The sequence below is a fragment of the Anomaloglossus baeobatrachus genome, chromosome 1, assembly GCF_048569485.1.
Source record: "Anomaloglossus baeobatrachus isolate aAnoBae1 chromosome 1, aAnoBae1.hap1, whole genome shotgun sequence".
Lineage (NCBI taxonomy): Eukaryota > Metazoa > Chordata > Amphibia > Anura > Aromobatidae > Anomaloglossus > Anomaloglossus baeobatrachus.
The window spans coordinates 817,804,147-817,822,231 of record NC_134353.1 but is presented as its reverse complement, the minus strand read 5'-3'; the positions used below and the strand labels follow the sequence as shown (position 1 = coordinate 817,822,231).

The 18,085-nt window shown below is 46.8% G+C and overlaps 1 protein-coding gene across 9 annotated transcripts in view; it reads left to right on the top strand.

Annotated features, from left to right (window-relative positions):
• The window catches only part of CAST (calpastatin), a 330,646-nt gene that overhangs the window by 227,863 nt on the left and 84,698 nt on the right, over nucleotides 1-18,085 (top strand). For 8 of the 9 annotated variants that reach the window (XM_075325071.1, XM_075325072.1, XM_075325070.1 and 5 more), the window contains 4 exons: nucleotides 5,941-6,045; nucleotides 8,368-8,436; nucleotides 11,747-11,818; nucleotides 15,324-15,377. In XM_075325071.1, coding sequence (XP_075181186.1) covers nucleotides 5,941-6,045; nucleotides 8,368-8,436; nucleotides 11,747-11,818; nucleotides 15,324-15,377 — 300 coding nt within the window. The remainder of the gene's footprint in view (nucleotides 1-5,940; nucleotides 6,046-8,367; nucleotides 8,437-11,746; nucleotides 11,819-15,323; nucleotides 15,378-18,085) is intronic. The other variant, XM_075325075.1, reaches the window with a different exon arrangement.

The following is an 18,085-nucleotide window of genomic DNA, read 5'->3' as shown; positions in this document are numbered from 1 at the left end:
CCGGGGACAACAGCGCTGCTGCGCTTGTGCCATTTCCTCACTTCAGCTTAGCTGAGTGGGTAGACTCAGGGAGAACGGTCGCGCCGGCCGCTGGGACTGCGACGCGGCTGGGACTTGTGGTGCGCCGGGGACTTCCGCGCTGGCCGTGCATATATCACGGCCGCGCTTATTACTACAGTCCCCGGCTTTTGCGGCCTAGTTCGTTCGTTCCCGCCTCCGCACCTGCCAGTCAGGAGGAGGGCGGGACGCTGTACGGAGCATCAGCGCTGAGGGCTGGAGTCGTTTTTACATACTCCAGCCCTCACACCAGGCACAGTAGGACGCAGTTTCCCGCTCTTTGTTTGTGGCACGCCCACGGTCCGCCCCTCTTCACAGAACGCCGGCAGCCATTCCTGCCTGCACGCTGAGCTGCAGAGGGGAGACTGGGAGACCCAGACACGGGATTCTACGGCCTCATACCCGCTGTTCAGCGGGCGGTAAGCAGCCTCAAGGGCTCACCCCCACTTGTGCCGTTTGTATACTGAGTATTTTGTGTTTGCAAATACTTTGTACTGTACGGTCGCTGGTGATTCTCGGCTATACCCCCTCCTAGATTACAAGGAGGCAACAGCATGTCGTCCGCAAAACGCAAGGGTGCCAAGGCACAGACATTATATGCTGCCTGTACCGCATGTGGGGCTGCTCTACCGGCAGGTTCCACTGACCCCCATTGTGTGCAGTGCTCGGCCCCTGTGCAACTTGCACAGCCGGGGCCTCTGCTGGACGTGACCCAGGGTGTACCACCTGTGAATGCTGTCCAGGTGACAGGAACGGAGTTTGCAGCTTTTGCTGACAGATTGTCTATGACCATGTCACAGATTCTTGAAACATTGCAGTCTAGACCAGTAACTCAGACCATGGACACTGTGGCATCATTGCTCCCTGGTCCCCCTCAGCTGGAACACTTCCAAGCTCCGGGGGTGTCACATGCACCCCAGGGTGACGATTCTGACTCGGACGACAGTCCCAGACAACCTAAGCGGGCTCGTTATGAGGGGCCCTCAACTTCGTCTCACTGGTCAGGATCCCAGCGGGACGAATCTATGGGTGATGAGGCGGATGTAACTGATCAAGATTCTGATCCTGGGTCCGCTCTCAATCTGGATACACCGGATGGTGACGCCATAGTGAATGATCTTATAGCGTCCATCAATAGGATGTTAGATATTTCTCCGCCAGCTCCTACTGAGGAGGAGGCAGCTTCACAGCAGGAGAAATTCCATTTCAGATATCCCAAGCGTAAATTAAGCACTTTTCTGGACCACTCTGACTTTAGAGATGCAATCCAGAAACACCACGCTTATCCTGAGAAGCGGTTTTCTAAACGGCTTAAAGATACACGCTATCCTTTTCCCCCTGACGTGGTCAAGGGTTGGACCCAGTGTCCCAAGGTGGACCCTCCAATCTCCAGGCTTGCAGCTAGATCCTTAGTTGCAGTAGAAGATGGAGCGGCACTTAAAGATGCCACTGACAGGCAGATGGAGCTCTGGCTGAAATCCATCTATGAAGCTATTGGAGCGTCGTTGGCACCAGCTTTCGCAGCCGTATGGGCACTCCAAGCTATTTCAGCTGGGCTTATACAAGTCGACTCGGTCACACGTACATCTGCCCCGCAGGTGGCACCATTGACCTCTCAAATGTCTGCATTCGCGTCTTACGCGATTAATGCTGTCCTGGACTCTACGAGCCGTACGGCGGTGGCGTCAGCCAACTCCGTGGTTTTGCGCAGAGCCCTGTGGTTGAGAGAATGGAAAGCAGATTCTGCTTCCAAGAAGTGCTTAACCAGTTTGCCCTTTTCTCGTGACCGATTGTTTGGGGAGCGTTTGGATGAAATCATTAAACACTCCAAGGGTAAGGACTCATCCTTACCTCAACACAGACAAAACAAGCCCCAACAAAGGAGGGGTCAGTCTGGTTTTCGGTCCTTTCGAGGCTCAGGCAGGTCCCAATTCTCCTCGTCCAAAAGGACTCAAAAGGATCAGAGAGGCTCAGATTCTTGGCGGACTCAGTCACGCCCAAAAAAGACAGCAGGAAGAACCGTTACCAAGACGGCTTCCTCATGACTTTCAGCCTCCTCTCTCCGCATCCTCGGTCGGTGGCAGGCTCTCCCGCTTTGGCGGCATTTGGCTGTCACAGGTCAAAGACCGTTGGGTGAGGGACATTCTGTCTCACGGGTACAGGATAGAGTTCAGCTCTCGTCCTCCAACTCGTTTCTTCAGAACTTCCCCACCGCCCGACCGAGCCGATGCTCTGCTGCAGGCGGTGGCCGCTCTAAAGGCGGAAGGAGTGGTGGCTTCCGTTCCTCTTCAGGAACAAGGTCACGGTTTTTACTCCAATCTGTTTGTGGTGCCAAAGAAGGACGGGTCCTTTCGGCCCGTCCTGGATCTAAAGTTGCTCAACAAACACGTAAAAACCAGGAGGTTCCGGATGGAATCTCTCCGCTCCGTCATAGCCTCAATGTCTCAAGGAGATTTCTTAGCATCAATAGACATCAAAGATGCTTATCTTCACGTGCCGATTGCGCCAGAGCATCAGCGTTTTCTACGCTTCGTTATAGAAAGCGAACACCTGCAGTTCGTAGCGTTACCTTTCGGGCTGGCAACAGCCCCTCGGGTCTTCACCAAGGTCATGGCAGCAGTAGTAGCTGTCCTGCACTCGCAGGGTCACTCCGTGATCCCGTATTTGGACGATCTACTTATAAAGGCACCCTCTCAAGAGGCATGCCAACACAGTCTGAACGTGGCACTGAAGACTCTCCAGAGTTTCGGGTGGATTATCAACTTTTCAAAGTCAAATCTAACCCCGACCCAATCACTAACATATCTTGGCATGGAGTTTCATACTCTCTCAGCGATAGTGAAGCTTCCACTGGACAAGCAGTGCTCTCTGCAGACAGGGGTGCAATCTCTCCTGCAGAACCAGTCCCACTCCTTGAGGCGCCTCATGCATTTCCTAGGGAAGATGGTGGCAGCAATGGAAGCAGTACCTTTCGCGCAGTTTCATCTGCGCCCTCTCCAATGGGACATTCTCCGCCAATGGGACGGGAAGTCGACGTCCCTCGACAGGGATGTCTCCCTCTCTCAGGCAACCAAGGACTCTCTCCGATGGTGGCTTCTTCCCACCTCATTGTCAAAAGGAAAGTCGTTCCTACCCCCATCCTGGGCGGTGGTCACGACAGATGCGAGCCTATCAGGGTGGGGAGCAGTGTTTCTTCACCACAGGGCTCAGGGTATGTGGACTCAGAGAGAGTCCACCCTTCAGATCAATGTTCTGGAAATCAGAGCAGTCTATCTTGCTTTGCGAGCCTTCCAACAGTGGCTGGAGGGCAAGCAGATCCGGATTCAGTCTGACAATTCCACAGCGGTGGCGTACATCAACCACCAAGGGGGAACACGCAGTCGACAAGCCTTTCAAGAAGTCCGGCGGATTCTGACGTGGGTGGAAAACACAGCATCCACCATATCCGCAGTTCACATCCCAGGCGTGGAAAACTGGGAAGCAGACTTTCTCAGTCGCCAGGGCATGGACGCAGGGGAATGGTCCCTTCACCCGGACGTGTTTCAGGAGATCTGTCGCCGCTGGGGGATGCCGGACGTCGACCTGATGGCGTCACAGCACAACAACAAGGTCCCGGTTTTCATGGCACGGTCTCACGATCACCGAGCTCTGGCGGCAGACGCCTTAGTTCAGGATTGGTCGCAGTTCCGACTACCTTATGTGTTCCCACCTCTGGCATTGTTGCCCAGAGTGCTCCGCAAAATCAGGTCCGACTGCCGTTGCGCCATTCTCGTCGCTCCAGACTGGCCAAGGAGGTCGTGGTACCCGGATCTGTGGCATCTCATGGTAGGACAACCGTGGGCGCTACCAGGCCGTCCAGATTTGCTGTCTCAAGGGCCGTTTTTCCATCTGAATTCTGCGGCCCTGAACCTGACTGTGTGGCCATTGAGTCCTGGATCCTAGGGACCTCAGGTTTATCTCATGATGTTGTTGCCACCATGTGACAGGCTAGAAAACCATCCTCCGCCAAGATCTACCACAGGACGTGGAAGATATTCTTATCTTGGTGCTCTGCTCAGGGAGTTTCTCCCTGGCCATTTGCATTGCCTATTTTTCTTTCCTTCCTGCAGTCTGGGTTGGAAAAAGGTTTGTCGCTTAGCTCCCTTAAAGGACAAGTCTCTGCGCTATCCGTATTCTTTCAGAAGCGCCTGGCGCGACTTCCTAAGGTACGCACGTTCCTGCAAGGGGTTTGTCATATCATTCCCCCTTACAAGCGGCCATTGGAACCCTGGGATCTGAACAAGGTTCTGATTGCTCTCCAGAAGCCACCTTTCGAGCCTATGAAGGAGATTTCCTTTTCTCGGCTTTCACAGAAAGTGGCTTTTCTGGTGGCGGTCACGTCTCTTCGGAGAGTGTCAGAGCTGGCGGCGTTATCTTGCAAATCTCCCTTCCTGGTGTTTCACCAAGACAAGGTAGTACTGCGTCCAATTCCAGAGTTTCTTCCCAAGGTGGTATCTTCCTTTCATCTCAATCAGGATATCACTTTACCATCTTTGTGTCCGCATCCAGTTCACCAATTTGAAAAGGGTTTGCATCTGTTGGACCTGGTGAGAGCACTCAGGATCTACATTTTCCCGCACGGCGCCTCTGCGCCGTTCGGATGCACTCTTTATCCTGGTCGCTGGTCAGCATAAAGGGTCGCAAGCTTCCAAATCCACCCTTGCGCGGTGGATGAAGGAACCAATTCTTCACGCCTACCGTTCTGCTGGGCTTCCGACTCCTTCTGGACTGAAGGCCCATTCTACCAGAGCCGTGGGTGCGTCCTGGGCATTACGGCATCAGGCTACGGCTCAGCAGGTGTGCCAGGCGGCTACCTGGTCGAGTCTGCACACTTTCACCAAGCATTATCAGGTGCATACCTACGCTTCGGCGGATGCCAGCCTAGGTAGACAAGTCCTGCAGGCGGCGGTGGCCCACCTGTAAGAAAGGGCTGCCTGACAGCCCGATCGCGAGGTATTATTTTACCCACCCAGGGACTGCTTTTGGACGTCCCAATTGTCTGGGTCTCCCAATTAGGAGCGAAAAAGAAGAAGGGAATTTTGTTTACTTACCGTAAATTCCTTTTCTTCTAGCTCCAATTGGGAGACCCAGCACCCGCCCTGTTTTTTCTGAGGGTATTTGTTTTTCGGGTGCACATGTTGTTCATGTTGATAACTTACGTTCTCCGATATTGTTTATCGGATTGAATTTGTTTTTGAAACAGTTATTGGCTTTCCTCCTTCTTGCTTTTGCACTAAAACTGAAGGACCCGTGCTCCCACGGGGGGGTGTATAGCCAGAAGGGGAGGGGCCTTACACTTTTAAGTGTAGTACTTTGTGCGGCCTCCGGAGGCAGTAGCTATACACCCAATTGTCTGGGTCTCCCAATTGGAGCTAGAAGAAAAGGAATTTACGGTAAGTAAACAAAATTCCCTTCATTCCTATTGCCCTTACAATATTCTCATCAAAATCTGGTCCCTTGTATCATCTGTTTACACCCTCCGTGCACTGAATAGCCCTCTCTACCTGTACTTGTACATTCAATGGCTGGTGACCGGTTCATGCAGCTTTGTGAATTTCCTATTTATTATATTGAAGGCTGGACCAGAGAATACAACTATTTTTTACTACAGTGTTTACCTTTTGTGCCTCCCCTATTTCCTCATAGATTGTGGCTTGCGAGCAGGGCCCTCACTCCTCTTGGTATCTGGTGAATTGTGATATTCTGTAATGTCCCATATTGTCTGTATATGTCGCCTTTGAATTGTAACGCACTATAAATACAAATTCTTCTTCTTATCATGTCACGCCTTGCCTTGTATAAAAATGTAATCTAAGAGCTACTGTACAAATATCTTTTTTCCAGCCAAAGACTGCTTCTGCAGCGTCTTCAGCAGGGAAGTCCAGCACAGACAAAGTTCAGGCAAAAGACTTAAAATCCGCACCACAGAAACAGAAATCGGACACCTCGGTAAGTCTTAATACGGTCTTCTCTTCTTCACCAGTTTGCAAAATATAGTTGCACCACTAGAAGAAAATGGTTTATATATAAAAAGCAAAAAAAAAATACGGCAAACACCGGAGATCTTACATTACATTTTTGGCCGTATTAGGCCATGTGCCCACAGGAGAACGTACCTGCGGACTTTTCTACAGGTATTTCAGCAGGTTCCCGCAGCATCTCCCCGGAGTCCGCAGCTATCCATTGCTGCGGATTTGTGTTTTAAACCTGTGGAAACCGTGCGGATTTCCCGGCCTGTATCCCCATAGTGGAAAGGCAGGAATTCTGCAGATAATTCCGCATGAATAATTGACATGGTTACGTGCGGCTGCGGGAAATCCGCAGCATTTTGCGCAGCCGCAAATACTGCAGCATTGATACAGCATTCCCCAAATCCCATAGGACAACATAGGGAGTGTCTGTACTTGGTCAAACCTGCGTATTTATCTGAAAAATCTAGAAAATATGGTTTTCCGCAGCAAAATCCGCAGTTACTTTCTCCCGTGGGCATATGACCTTAAAGGGGCTGTACAGTCACACCAAAGGATTGGTCATCTGTAGGAGATCAGTGGGAGAATGACACCTGGCACTCCCATCCTTCAGTTGACAATCGTTCCCGACTCAACTGGATGAAAAATAGGTCAACTCCATTTCATGTGTAAAAAGAATTGGAGCTGTTCTGTAATACCCGGCGGCGACCACCACTCAAGGAATGAATCTGTTTTCTGCAGCACATTCAATGTTCTTAAATCCTGCTGCCACTTCAGCAAATAATATCTGATTGGTTGGGGTACCAGGTGTTGAACCCCTTCTGATCTCATTGATTACCCACCCTACACATGGGTTATCCACATGGTGTGACCACACAACTGCTTTAAGTTGAATTCACATGCAGCTTAAGGGATTTCTGAAATGGTCTCATCCAAATGGGGGTCTTACAGAAATCCATTTACAAACCACTCACTTTCAGCTGTATGAAATGTGTTGTGTTTTTTTTTTTTATCAAATTTATTATTTTATCATCTCTGTAGAGAGTGATGTGATTACCCCATTACTGTTCTATTGCCTTTTGAATTCATTTTTTTCACCCTTTTTTATTTATTGATTTATTTTTAATGCAGTTGTCATTGTAGCATTTTCTCTATTTATTCACTTGGAATAGAATTACTAGAATGCCACATCTAGAACATGTCGATCTCCTGTACTTTGCCAATGCGGCAGGGTACAAAAATAATGTATTTGGCTCGGGTTGGTCCAATTTTAATCCAGAAAAATGTGATAATTTTTTTTTTCTCGCCTGTTTTCCGTGTGCAATCCATTTTCTTACAGTAGCACTTATTAATAATTTACAGATTCCTATGTTGCAGAATTCTAATGTATCCGTAACTATCGGATGCCATATTGTTGAATCCGTTTTTTTTTTTCTTTCACACAACCCTTGAAAGGTTGACTCATCCTAGTAAAATCGAACATGCTGCAATATTTTTAAAGACCGATTCTGTCAGTGCAAAAAAAACAAATTGGTCATCTGCACTGCCCCATTGAATAATATGAGCCAGTGTCTTATTCAATAAAAAATCACAGCACACATCCAATTTATACGGTCGTCTGAACGAACCCTTAGGGGTACTTTGCACGCTGCGACATCGCAAGCTGATGCTGCGATGTCGAGCGCGATAGTCCCCGCCCCCGTCGCAGCAGCGATATCTTGTGATAGCTGGCGTAGCGAACATTATCGCTACGCCAGCTTCACATGCACTCACCTGCCCTGCGACCGTCGCTCTGGCCGGCGATCCGCCTCCTTCCTAAGGGGGCAGGTCGTGCGGCGTCACAGCGACGTCACACGGCAGGCGGCCAATAGCAGCGGAGGGGCGGAGATGAGCAGGATGTAAACATCCCGCCCACCTTCCTTCCGCATTGCAGCCAGGACGCAGGTAGATGTTCCTCGCTCCTGCGGCTTCATACACAGCGATGTGTGCTACCGCAGGAACGAGGATCAACATCGTACCTGTCGCTGCACCGGCATTATGGAAATGTCGGACCCTACACCGATGATACGATAACGACGCTTTTGCGCTCATTAATGGTATCAAAAAGGATTTGCACACTATGATATCGACTGCGACGCCAGAAGTGCGTCACTTTCAATTTGACCCCACCGACATCGCACCTGCGGTGCCGTAGTGTGCAAAGCCCGCTTGAGAGTAATATGTGCTCTATAAAATATTTTCATGAAATATTCTGGCTATTACCAGTGGTAAAAAGATGACTGCCTTTTTATTTTTGTTACAGGCAAAAGCAGGTGATGTAGGTAAAGCTGCTGCTGCCACTGCTGTTGCCACAAGTAAACCTAAGGAAGAGGTAAGTGCCAGGAATTCTTATAACTTCTTTGATGGTGACATTTATCCTATAAAAAAATAGGTCCCCGGGAGGAATTTACTTTCAAATCTCGCCTATTCCAAATCATGCGGATCTCAGGCTGGGAGGTGACTTGCTTCCACAGAAACCTTCTTCCCAAGCTTTGTCTGCACAGGAAGATCGCAAGAATAGCTCTACCACTGATCCAAGCCAAAGCCTCTCAGTCCTCTCCCAGCTGAAATGGAGGATTTTGAAGGCAATGAACCTCTAATTTCTGAAACTATAGATAATTATTAAGGGACAAGATACTTATTTTGTCACTAACCCCCCCCCCTTTTTTTTTTTTGCCTGCCTTATGGGGTGGCTTAAAGGCAAAGGACCGTTTTGTGTTTCTTTTTTCAAAAGAATCAAAGCATTACATGCGTAATATTTAGTATGTCTATACAAAACATTACCGTAGTTGATTATTCACTCAATATAAGATAAAGGTTAAGTTTCCCAAATATGGTTGAAGATACCGTCCACCTTACTCATGATAATGAAAGACATTTTTAAAGGATTAACCCCCTCGTGTACAGCCCCCTTCTGCTCAACTTTTCAAACTTTTTCAGATCTGAAACTTTGAGACCAAAACAACAAAATTGCAAAATGTTTAAAAATTGCAAATCGGGATAAATAATGCTCTCGTTCATAAGAGGAGAAGGGGTTCTTAAGATAATCAAGAGTGCAACAATCGTAAGGTGTGACCATCAACTATGTCTGCAAACCTACATAGTTATGCAGATGTCCAAGGATGCGCCATTGGAGTGGTTAGACTGTGTGGAGTTAGTGGTTGAAGAAAAAATGAAGTCATGGTCTCCTTCCGAGATTAAAGTCAATGCACCTTCTACTGGAGAGAGAAAATGCTCCGGTAAATAGCACCTGGAGGAGGTCTGTTCAAAGGAAGAATATTGGGAGAATAGAAGCCAACCACAGCTTTTCAATTTCTTTCCACTTCTAAAGCCTGCTTTACACGTTGCAATTTCGCATACGATTTCGTATGCGATTTGCAACGCTCCCATCGTATATGTGTAGCACGTTCAATTTGTTGAACGTGCCGCACATACGATTAACCCCCATCACACGTACTTACCCGTCCATACGACCTCGATGTGGGCGGCGAACGTCCACTTCCTGGAGTGGGAGGGACGTTCGACGTCACGTGGCAGCCGGCCAATAGAAGCGGAGGGGCGGAGCTTAGCTGGACGTTTTACCGTTCAATTGAAATCGCACGTAGCAGTTACAGACTGCAATGTACCTTACAATGCCGGATGTGCGTCACTTACGACGTGACCCCGCCGACACATTGTAAGATAGATTGCAGCGTGTAAAGCGGGCTTTAGTCTAACAAGTGGCCAAAGCTGGTATTTAACACAGTTGGATAGCCATATATTATTTCAAAGGTAGCAAACCAGGGTACAAGAAAATATAAAACTTAACCTTTAATAATTTTTCCTTAAAAGGAAGCAAGAGATCCTTACTTCAATAAAAAGGTATCTAAAAAAGTGCCGTACACCACACATCCCCCTTAGCATGTATCAGGGGTTCAAATGGCCAGAAAAGGACTTGCTTCCTTTTAAGGAATAATTATTAAAGGTTAAGTTTTATATTTTATTGTATCCCGGTTTGTTACCTTTGATTAATTGGATTGCAGTACTTTACCAGTGGCTATTTTTCCATATATTATTTCGTAACACACATTCCCCCCCACCCTTGTGGGCTACTCAGGACCAGGATCTTTACTAGTCAAAGGAATCTCAATGTTTTCAGGACCTTTTACCAACAAAGTCTCAAGATGAAATAGAAGTTTTGGCATAAGGGTCACTTTTCACTGCCGCAGTGCGTCCTAAGAATGATATAGAGAGGGGTTGCATTTGACCAAAAGATTTTTAATATTGCTAAAAAATGAAGGAAAATTTTGAGGGTATAAGGTGTGGTGTCTAACCTTCACAGATCTTATATTGACAGTCTATCCTACAGTTAGGTCATCAATATAGTGTGCATGTAAAACCCCTTTAAGTTGAATTCACACGTGGCAGATGGCATTTCTTAAAGTGTACGGCAAAGGAGGGAATGGGATTTGAAAAGATCACTCTTGTGTACGATGGATCCACAGGTTCATGAAAAGTGGCTGGCGTCCACAAGAGAGTCAATATAGTGAAAAGGTTCCAGTACTCCGTTCTTCCATAAAATAATGTTTTATTTCGTGCATTATAAAATATAATAAAAACATGAAGTTCCAGGACAACATGGAAGATTGGAGTGCTGGAACCTTTTCACTATATTGATTTCTTACAGTGTCACATTTAAATATGTCTTGCAAAAATCTTGCACAAATACTCCCACTTAAATGCATGAACTAGATTTTTTTTTATGCAGAAATTTCTTTATCATGAGCATAGAGTGTGATTATATCCCTTTACTACTCTGCATTGTTCCTTGGACTATATGAATATGTAGTTACATAGTTACTTAAGGTGAAAAAAGACCTAGGCCCATCTACTTGAACCTTCCTCCACCAGTTCTACATTTTGTCCCTAAGTCACTTATAACCAACAATGTTTTGTGTACTGAGGAAATCATCCAGCCCTTTTTTAAAAGCTGTTATAGTATCTGCCATTACTACCTCTTGTGGTATGGCATTCCACAGTCTGACTGCTCTAACTGTAAAGAACCCTTTCCTATTTAGCTGTCGGAATCGCTTTTCTTCCATTTGCAGTGTATGCCCCTTGTCCTTAGTATTGTCTTTGGAAGAAATAAGTCGTGAGCCAGTCCTTTATATTGACCACACATGTATTTATACATATAAATGAGATCTCCTCTAAGACGTCTTTTTTCTAAGCTAAGCATATCTAACTTTGTAACGTCTCATCATATGTGAGGCCTTCCATTCCTTGTAGTAGTCTAGTTATCCGCCTTTGAATGTCCTTTTTAAAATGTGGAACCCAAAACTGGATCCCATATTCCAGATGTAGCCTTACAAGTGATTTATGAAGGGGTAACAATACATTGGGATATATTACATTGTATATATTACAAGTAAAATATATCTTTGTACCATGTTAGCCAAGTGTCTTTAGTTCCATAAAGATGCGGTACATTCTGGTATCCCCCATTTTGATACAATTAAAATATATCTTTGTACCTTGTTAGCCATGTGTCTTCACATTGTTCAGTTCTTTTAAACAAATTTTTTTATTGTATATATTATGCATTTAATTAAATATTTTGGCTACAAGTAAAAAGATGACTCTGCCTTTCATTTTTGCTATAGGTGAAAGCGGGTGCTGTAGGTAAAGCTGCTGCTGCCTCCACTGTTGTTGCTGCAAGTAAACCCAAAGATGCGGTAAGTTACAGGAATTCTCACTACTTGTTGACAATTATCATATAATAAAAATTCAGTTTCACGAGGAATTTACTTCTACATCTCGCATATTTCAAATCGTCCTGATCTCTGGCTGGGAGGCGACTTGCTTCAACAAAAACCCTCTTCCCAAGCTTTGTTTGAACAGGAAGACAAAGCAAAAATATCCGCACCATTGTTCCAAGGCAAAGTCTTGCAGCCCTTACACAGCTCTAATAGAGGATATTGAATTGAAAGAGATGTGACAGATGTCTTTAAATTTTTAATAAGGGCCATTCTACAGTAAAAAAATCACCTGTTTTTCCTTTTTTGTGTGAAAGTTGATGCTTTCTGCCACTTCTTTTCTGCCCTTGGCACTTTTCAAAGTGTTCAATTTTCTTCCTGCAAGTTATGACCTTCTAGTTGCTATCCTTTTTGCCTATTCCTTGTATTGGCTGAAAAAATTGAATAAAAAACTGCTGTTGTGTTTGAGATGAATTGGATCCATTATTTTGGGGGGAAAAAAAAGTGTTTACACCAGAAAACTGTAAAGTTGCACAAAAATTAGCAACTTTTGACCTCTCATGCCAGTTCAAACAACTTCATCAATATGGTCATTGCTGGGTAGGAGTTGGGTTGGGATGGAGCTTTTCTACACTCACATCAAATTTAAGGAAAGTGTCAGTGTTTCTAAGGAGTACTTTACACGCTGTGATATCGTTACCGATTTCGCTAGCTTGCGTACCCGCCCCCATCGTTAGTGCGTCACGGGCATATCGCTGCCCGTGGCGCACAACATTGCGCGGTACCCGTCACATTACTTACCTGCATAGCGACGTCGCTGTGACCGGCCAACCGCCTCCTTTCTAAGGGGGCGGTTCGTTCGGCGTCACAGCGACGTCACTAAGCGGCCGCCCAATCAAAGCGAAGGGGCGGAGATGAGTGGGACAAACATCCCGCCCACCTCCTTTTTTCCTCATTGCTGGCGGGACGCAGGTAAGGAGAGGTTCATCGTTCCTGCGCTGTCACACATAGCGATGTGTGCTGCCGCAGGAACAACGAACAACATCATACCTGCAGCAGCAACGATAATTGAGATTAGGGGCGATGTCCCCGATTAGCAATTTTGAATGTTTTTGCATCGATTCAAAATCGCTAATAGGTGTCACACGCAACGACATCGCTAACGCGGCCAGATGTGCGTCACAAAATTCGTGACCCCAACGACATCTCTTTAGCGACGTCGTAACGTGTAAAGCCACCTTTAGTCCAGAAATGTTACTTCAATCTTTCACTGGAGTAACATTTCTGACGAGGCACAAGGTGGTGCACGCCACGGATAAGAGGAGCCAAATTCATGAAGTGGCGTGCGTTTCCTAATGAATTTGGCGCATCTTACTCTTGCACAACCCTCACTGTACGAGAGGTGAGTAATACACACTCCAAAAGGGGCCATATAAATACAAGACAAGAATGTTTTAAAGCCTAGAGCTTCCCAAGTGTACAGATCAAATAAACACCGCAAAGAAATGTTTATTAAATGTAAATTATTTTAAAGCGTGAGTTCTGTGTATTACATATGTATCAATATGTAATATACACAGTAAATCACAAAAGTGAGTACACCCCTCACATTTTTTTACATTTCATTATTTTTTCATGAGACAACACTGAAGATATAACACTTTGCTATACAAGCTGTACACTGACTACTTTACATTGTATCATTGTAAATTTGGTGTGCCCTCTAAATAACTCAACAGTCCGCCATTAATGTCTAAACTACTGGCAACAAAAGTTAGTACACACCTAAAATAAAGGCTAAATTGTGTCTAAAGTGTCAATATTTAATGCGGGAACCATTATTTTCAAGCACTGGCTTATCACTTATGGGCATGGAGTTCTCTAGAGATTCACAGGAGCTGCTGAATTCCTCTTCTCCTCCTCTATGACATCATGAAACTGGTGGATGTTAGAAACCTTGCCCACCTCCACCTTTCGCTTGAGGATGCCCCACAGATGCTCAATAGGGTTTAGGTTTGGAGACATGCTTGGCCAGTCCAGCACCTTTACCCTCAGTTTCTTTAGGCCTAAGTCACACGGCGAGAAAATCGGTGTGAGTGGAGTGCGATAAAACATCGCATTCCACTCAGACCAATATTAGCCTGTGTGACCGCACACATCAGCGATTATTTTCTCAGCCCTAATCGGACCAAGAAAACAATCGCAGCATGCTGCAATTGTAATGCGAGGCTCTTTTCTCTCGCATCCATTCAAGGGAATGGGGCGAGAGAAAAATCGCACTGCACTCGCAGTACTCCGGTGTACCACGAGTGCAGGGCGAGAATCGCAATAGCCGGCTACGGAGGAGAGAGGGAGAGAAATGCCTCCCTCCCCTCCCCAGTGCTGGCCCACCATTCCTCAGTGTCGGCACGTCCCCTGCAGCTGAGGTCCGCTCGCACAGTCTGACCTCAGTAGCGGGGACACTCGCATGACACTCGGCTCCTGCTGTGCTGTCAGCGTGAGCCGAGTGTCATGCGAGCATCGCACTAGTGCCCCGTGTGGCCCGGCATAAGCAAGACTGTGGTTGTCTTGGAGGTGTGTTTGGGTTTTTATCATGTGTGAATATTGCCCTGCGGCCCGTTTCTGAAGGGAGGGGATCATGCTCTGCTCCAGTATGTTACAGTACATGTTGGCTTTCGTGGTTCCTTCTATGAACTGTAGCTCCCTACAGTCGGCAGCACTCATTCAGCCCCAAACCACGACACTCCCACAACTATGCTTGGCCGTAGGCAAGATACATTTGTCTTTATACTCCTCACTTGATTGCCGCCAAACACTCTGAACACCATCTGAACCAAATAAGTTTATCTTGGTCTACGTCTATTTTGAAAAAACAACCTCTGAATATGACGCTAAGCACGGGCCTCAACTTTTTTTGACCATGCTGAGGCTTGCTCTGAGTGGAACCTGTCTTGTTAAACTGCTGTATGGTCTTGGCCACCATGCTGCAGCTCAGTGTCAGGGTGTTTGCAATCTTCTTATAGCCTAGGCCATCTTTATATAAAGCAAGAATTTTTTTGCCATGAGAACCATGTTGAACTTCAAGGACCAGTATGAGAGAGTGTGTGAGCAATTACACCAAATTTAACACACCTCCCCTTTCACACCTGAGACCTTGTAACACTAATCAGTCACATGACGGGGACGGAAAATGGCTATATGAGCACAATTTGGCCATTTTCACTTAAGCGCGTACTCACTTTTGATGCCAGCGGTTTAGAGATTAATGGCTGTGTTGAGTTATTTACAGGGCACCAAATTTACACTGTTGCACAAGCCGTACACTGACCACTTTACATTGTATCAGTGTCATATCCTCAGTGTTGTCCCATGAAAAGATATAATAAAATATTTACAAAAATGTGAGGGGTGTACTCACTTTGTGTTATACTATATGTATGTATGTATGTATGTATGTATGTATAATCTTTTTACATCTTTATAGATTAAAGAAAAGAAAACTGTGACAGTTGAACAGATTGCTGCTGTGCCTGCCACGGTAAATTGCAAATTGTTTGATTATAAAATACCTTGAAAAAACACAGCCGTCCATATTGAGGGTATGTGCACACAACGCTTTTTCCAGGCAGATTCCGCCTGAATAAAAAAAATGTCTAAAATAATGACGATATGCCCAGCAATGTCAAAAACTACTTGCTGTGCACAGGTTCGTCTTTTGTTTCTTCCGTTAATCACGGTCAGGCTTTGAATCTTGTGAAATAGTTACATAAAGTGACCGGTCCCTTCTTCTGGCCGCTTAGCCCACTGTTTTATATGTGGAATTTTAAAAAAACAAAACAAAAAAAAATCCCTGGAGACCAAGCCAACACGAAAGAAATCCGAAAAAATGCTTAAGAGAAACCACCATGTCCACATACTTAAAGAACTATAGCCAACACATCACTCCCGCCCACCAACTGCTGAATATCCAAACTGCGGCTCCACCTTGTGGCCTCTGGGATGTATTTCACAAAAGCAAAAATTAGTTTACAAGAGAATGTAGTAAAGTCCTTTGTGCCCAAGTGGTACGTGGCAGGAGGACGCTGTACTATACGCACTCACTGTGCAACTCCACGACTGTTAGAATGTCACAAAGCTGTAATCTTGACTGATTTCAGCACTGAGAAAGTTAACCAGTTTCCTTCACACTTGTGGTCTCAATCTTATTGTCACAGCTGACATTACTGGGGCCTCAGAAAGATCCCCAAGACTGTCTCTCGCCTGCGACTGATGGGGCCAATCGGTGGTACGGACAAGCAAGTGCGTGTGTGTAGCTTTGTGCACAGGCGTAATGCCATTAGGGTTCGGTTCCATTTGCGATTTGCACGGACGAGTAAAATCTGATAAAACATTGGATTGCTCTAACTCTAGTGCAAAACTATGGGGCAGTGTCCATCTGCGATTGATTTCTCATGCCATAGCGGCATGTTAAATGAATCGCAGTGCTTGGCAGCAAGTCTCGGCTCACGCACCCACATACAAATCTATGGGTGCGTGTGAAACATTGCACTGCACTCGCATGTCATCCGACAGCAGAGTGATGTACGCAGAGACAGGCAACGGAGCAGATGGGGAGAAAGTGTTCCCTCCCCCTCTCCTCCGCAGCTTTGATCCGACCAGATCTCAGTCGCATGACCCTCAGCTCACACTCACAGCAGGGGCTCTCACATCTGAAGCTATGTGCAAGTGGAACTGTACCCGTATACACATAGTGGAATATACTATAAAATGCCTCATAATTCTCACCATAAAAATTACTACTTAAATTATTACACTTATTTTTAAGTCTGTGTCAAACAACTACAAAGAAAAAAAAAAAAGGCAGAGGGGTTTTTTCTTTAACGTTCCTATGGGAGACCCAGACCATGGGTGTATAGCTACTGCCTCCGGAGGACACACAAAGTACTACACTCAAAACGTGTAGCTCCTCCCTCCTAGCATATACACCCCCTGCTAGCCAGTCCTAGCCAGTTCAATGCTTTGTGTTTCAGGAGGTCACACACACATGCATTCTCTGATTTTGATTTTTGATTTTTCCTTCTGGATCAAAGATTTGGAAGAAAAGCGGGTCCAGCTGGACTCCCGGCATGTCCCTTCTCACCCCACTGTGTCGGCGGTGCTGTTAAGGTTGATTTTCCAAGGCTGGAGCCTTCTCATGCCGCGCTCCTTCACCATCCCATGCTGGGGCTCTGGCTTGAAGTGGGAGCCAACACGGTTCTCACTGCTTTGCAGGAGACCGGTCTCCATCCGCAGCCCTTTTTCAGGATCCTGCTGGACGGAGCTATCACCCCCCAGGGACCTGGCAACCTGCGTCTCACAAGCTAAGTATATGAGACGTTATTACCACAGAAAGTGGTCTTTCCAGGGGTCCTTTATATTTATTTATTGGGGGAGTGTGTTTTATGCTTTGTGTTAACGTTTCCGGCCGGTTCTCCAGTTTTCACTGGAGAACCGCGCCGATGGTGCCTGCACGCCAGCCGCATGTTTTACTCTAGGCCCCGGCTTCGCCTGAGGCCTAGTTTCGGTTTCCACTGTCTCTGCATGTCAGTCAGGCAGAGGGACAGTGTGGCTCCGCCCAGCGGCTGCGCAGCACAGGGAAGGGACACTCCTCACTGAGGAAGGATTCCCTCCCCTGGCTACCTCATTTGCCGCTCTCAGAGTAGGCCCCGCCCCCTCTCCTCGCTCCGGTCGCCATTTTCTCAGCGTTCTCTGTGCCTGCATAGGCAGAGATTCCACATTGTGACAAGTGGGGGCCTGGGCTGAGGGACTAGAGGGCACAGACATGTCTGTTTAAACGACTGGCAGCCACAACCTCCGGTTTGTGCAGCTGCTTATTTTATCTGTTTATATATGCTGGGGGCCATTCTAGACAGAGCCCCCACCTCTGCAGCATGTCTCACAGAGCGAGGCTGCAGGCTAGGTAGTCTCGTACGGCCCCTCCGGCTTCGGTGGCTGACCCCTGGTTTGGCTGGAATCCTATTTCCAGGGGTCGGCTGTCCCGGCATCTGCTGAGCATGCAGCCCCCTTCTCAGGGCGTTTTCTGCTACAGCTCGCTCAGCAAAGCTCACAGAGGACTCTCCTTCTGGTCTCAGACCCCGTCCTCCTGACAGGGAGACGCAGGGTCCCCTGTCCTCCCCGTCCCGCAGCTCTGATTACGAGCTGACTCACTGGACGAGGAGGATGTCTCTACCAGGGGCTCGGACGCTA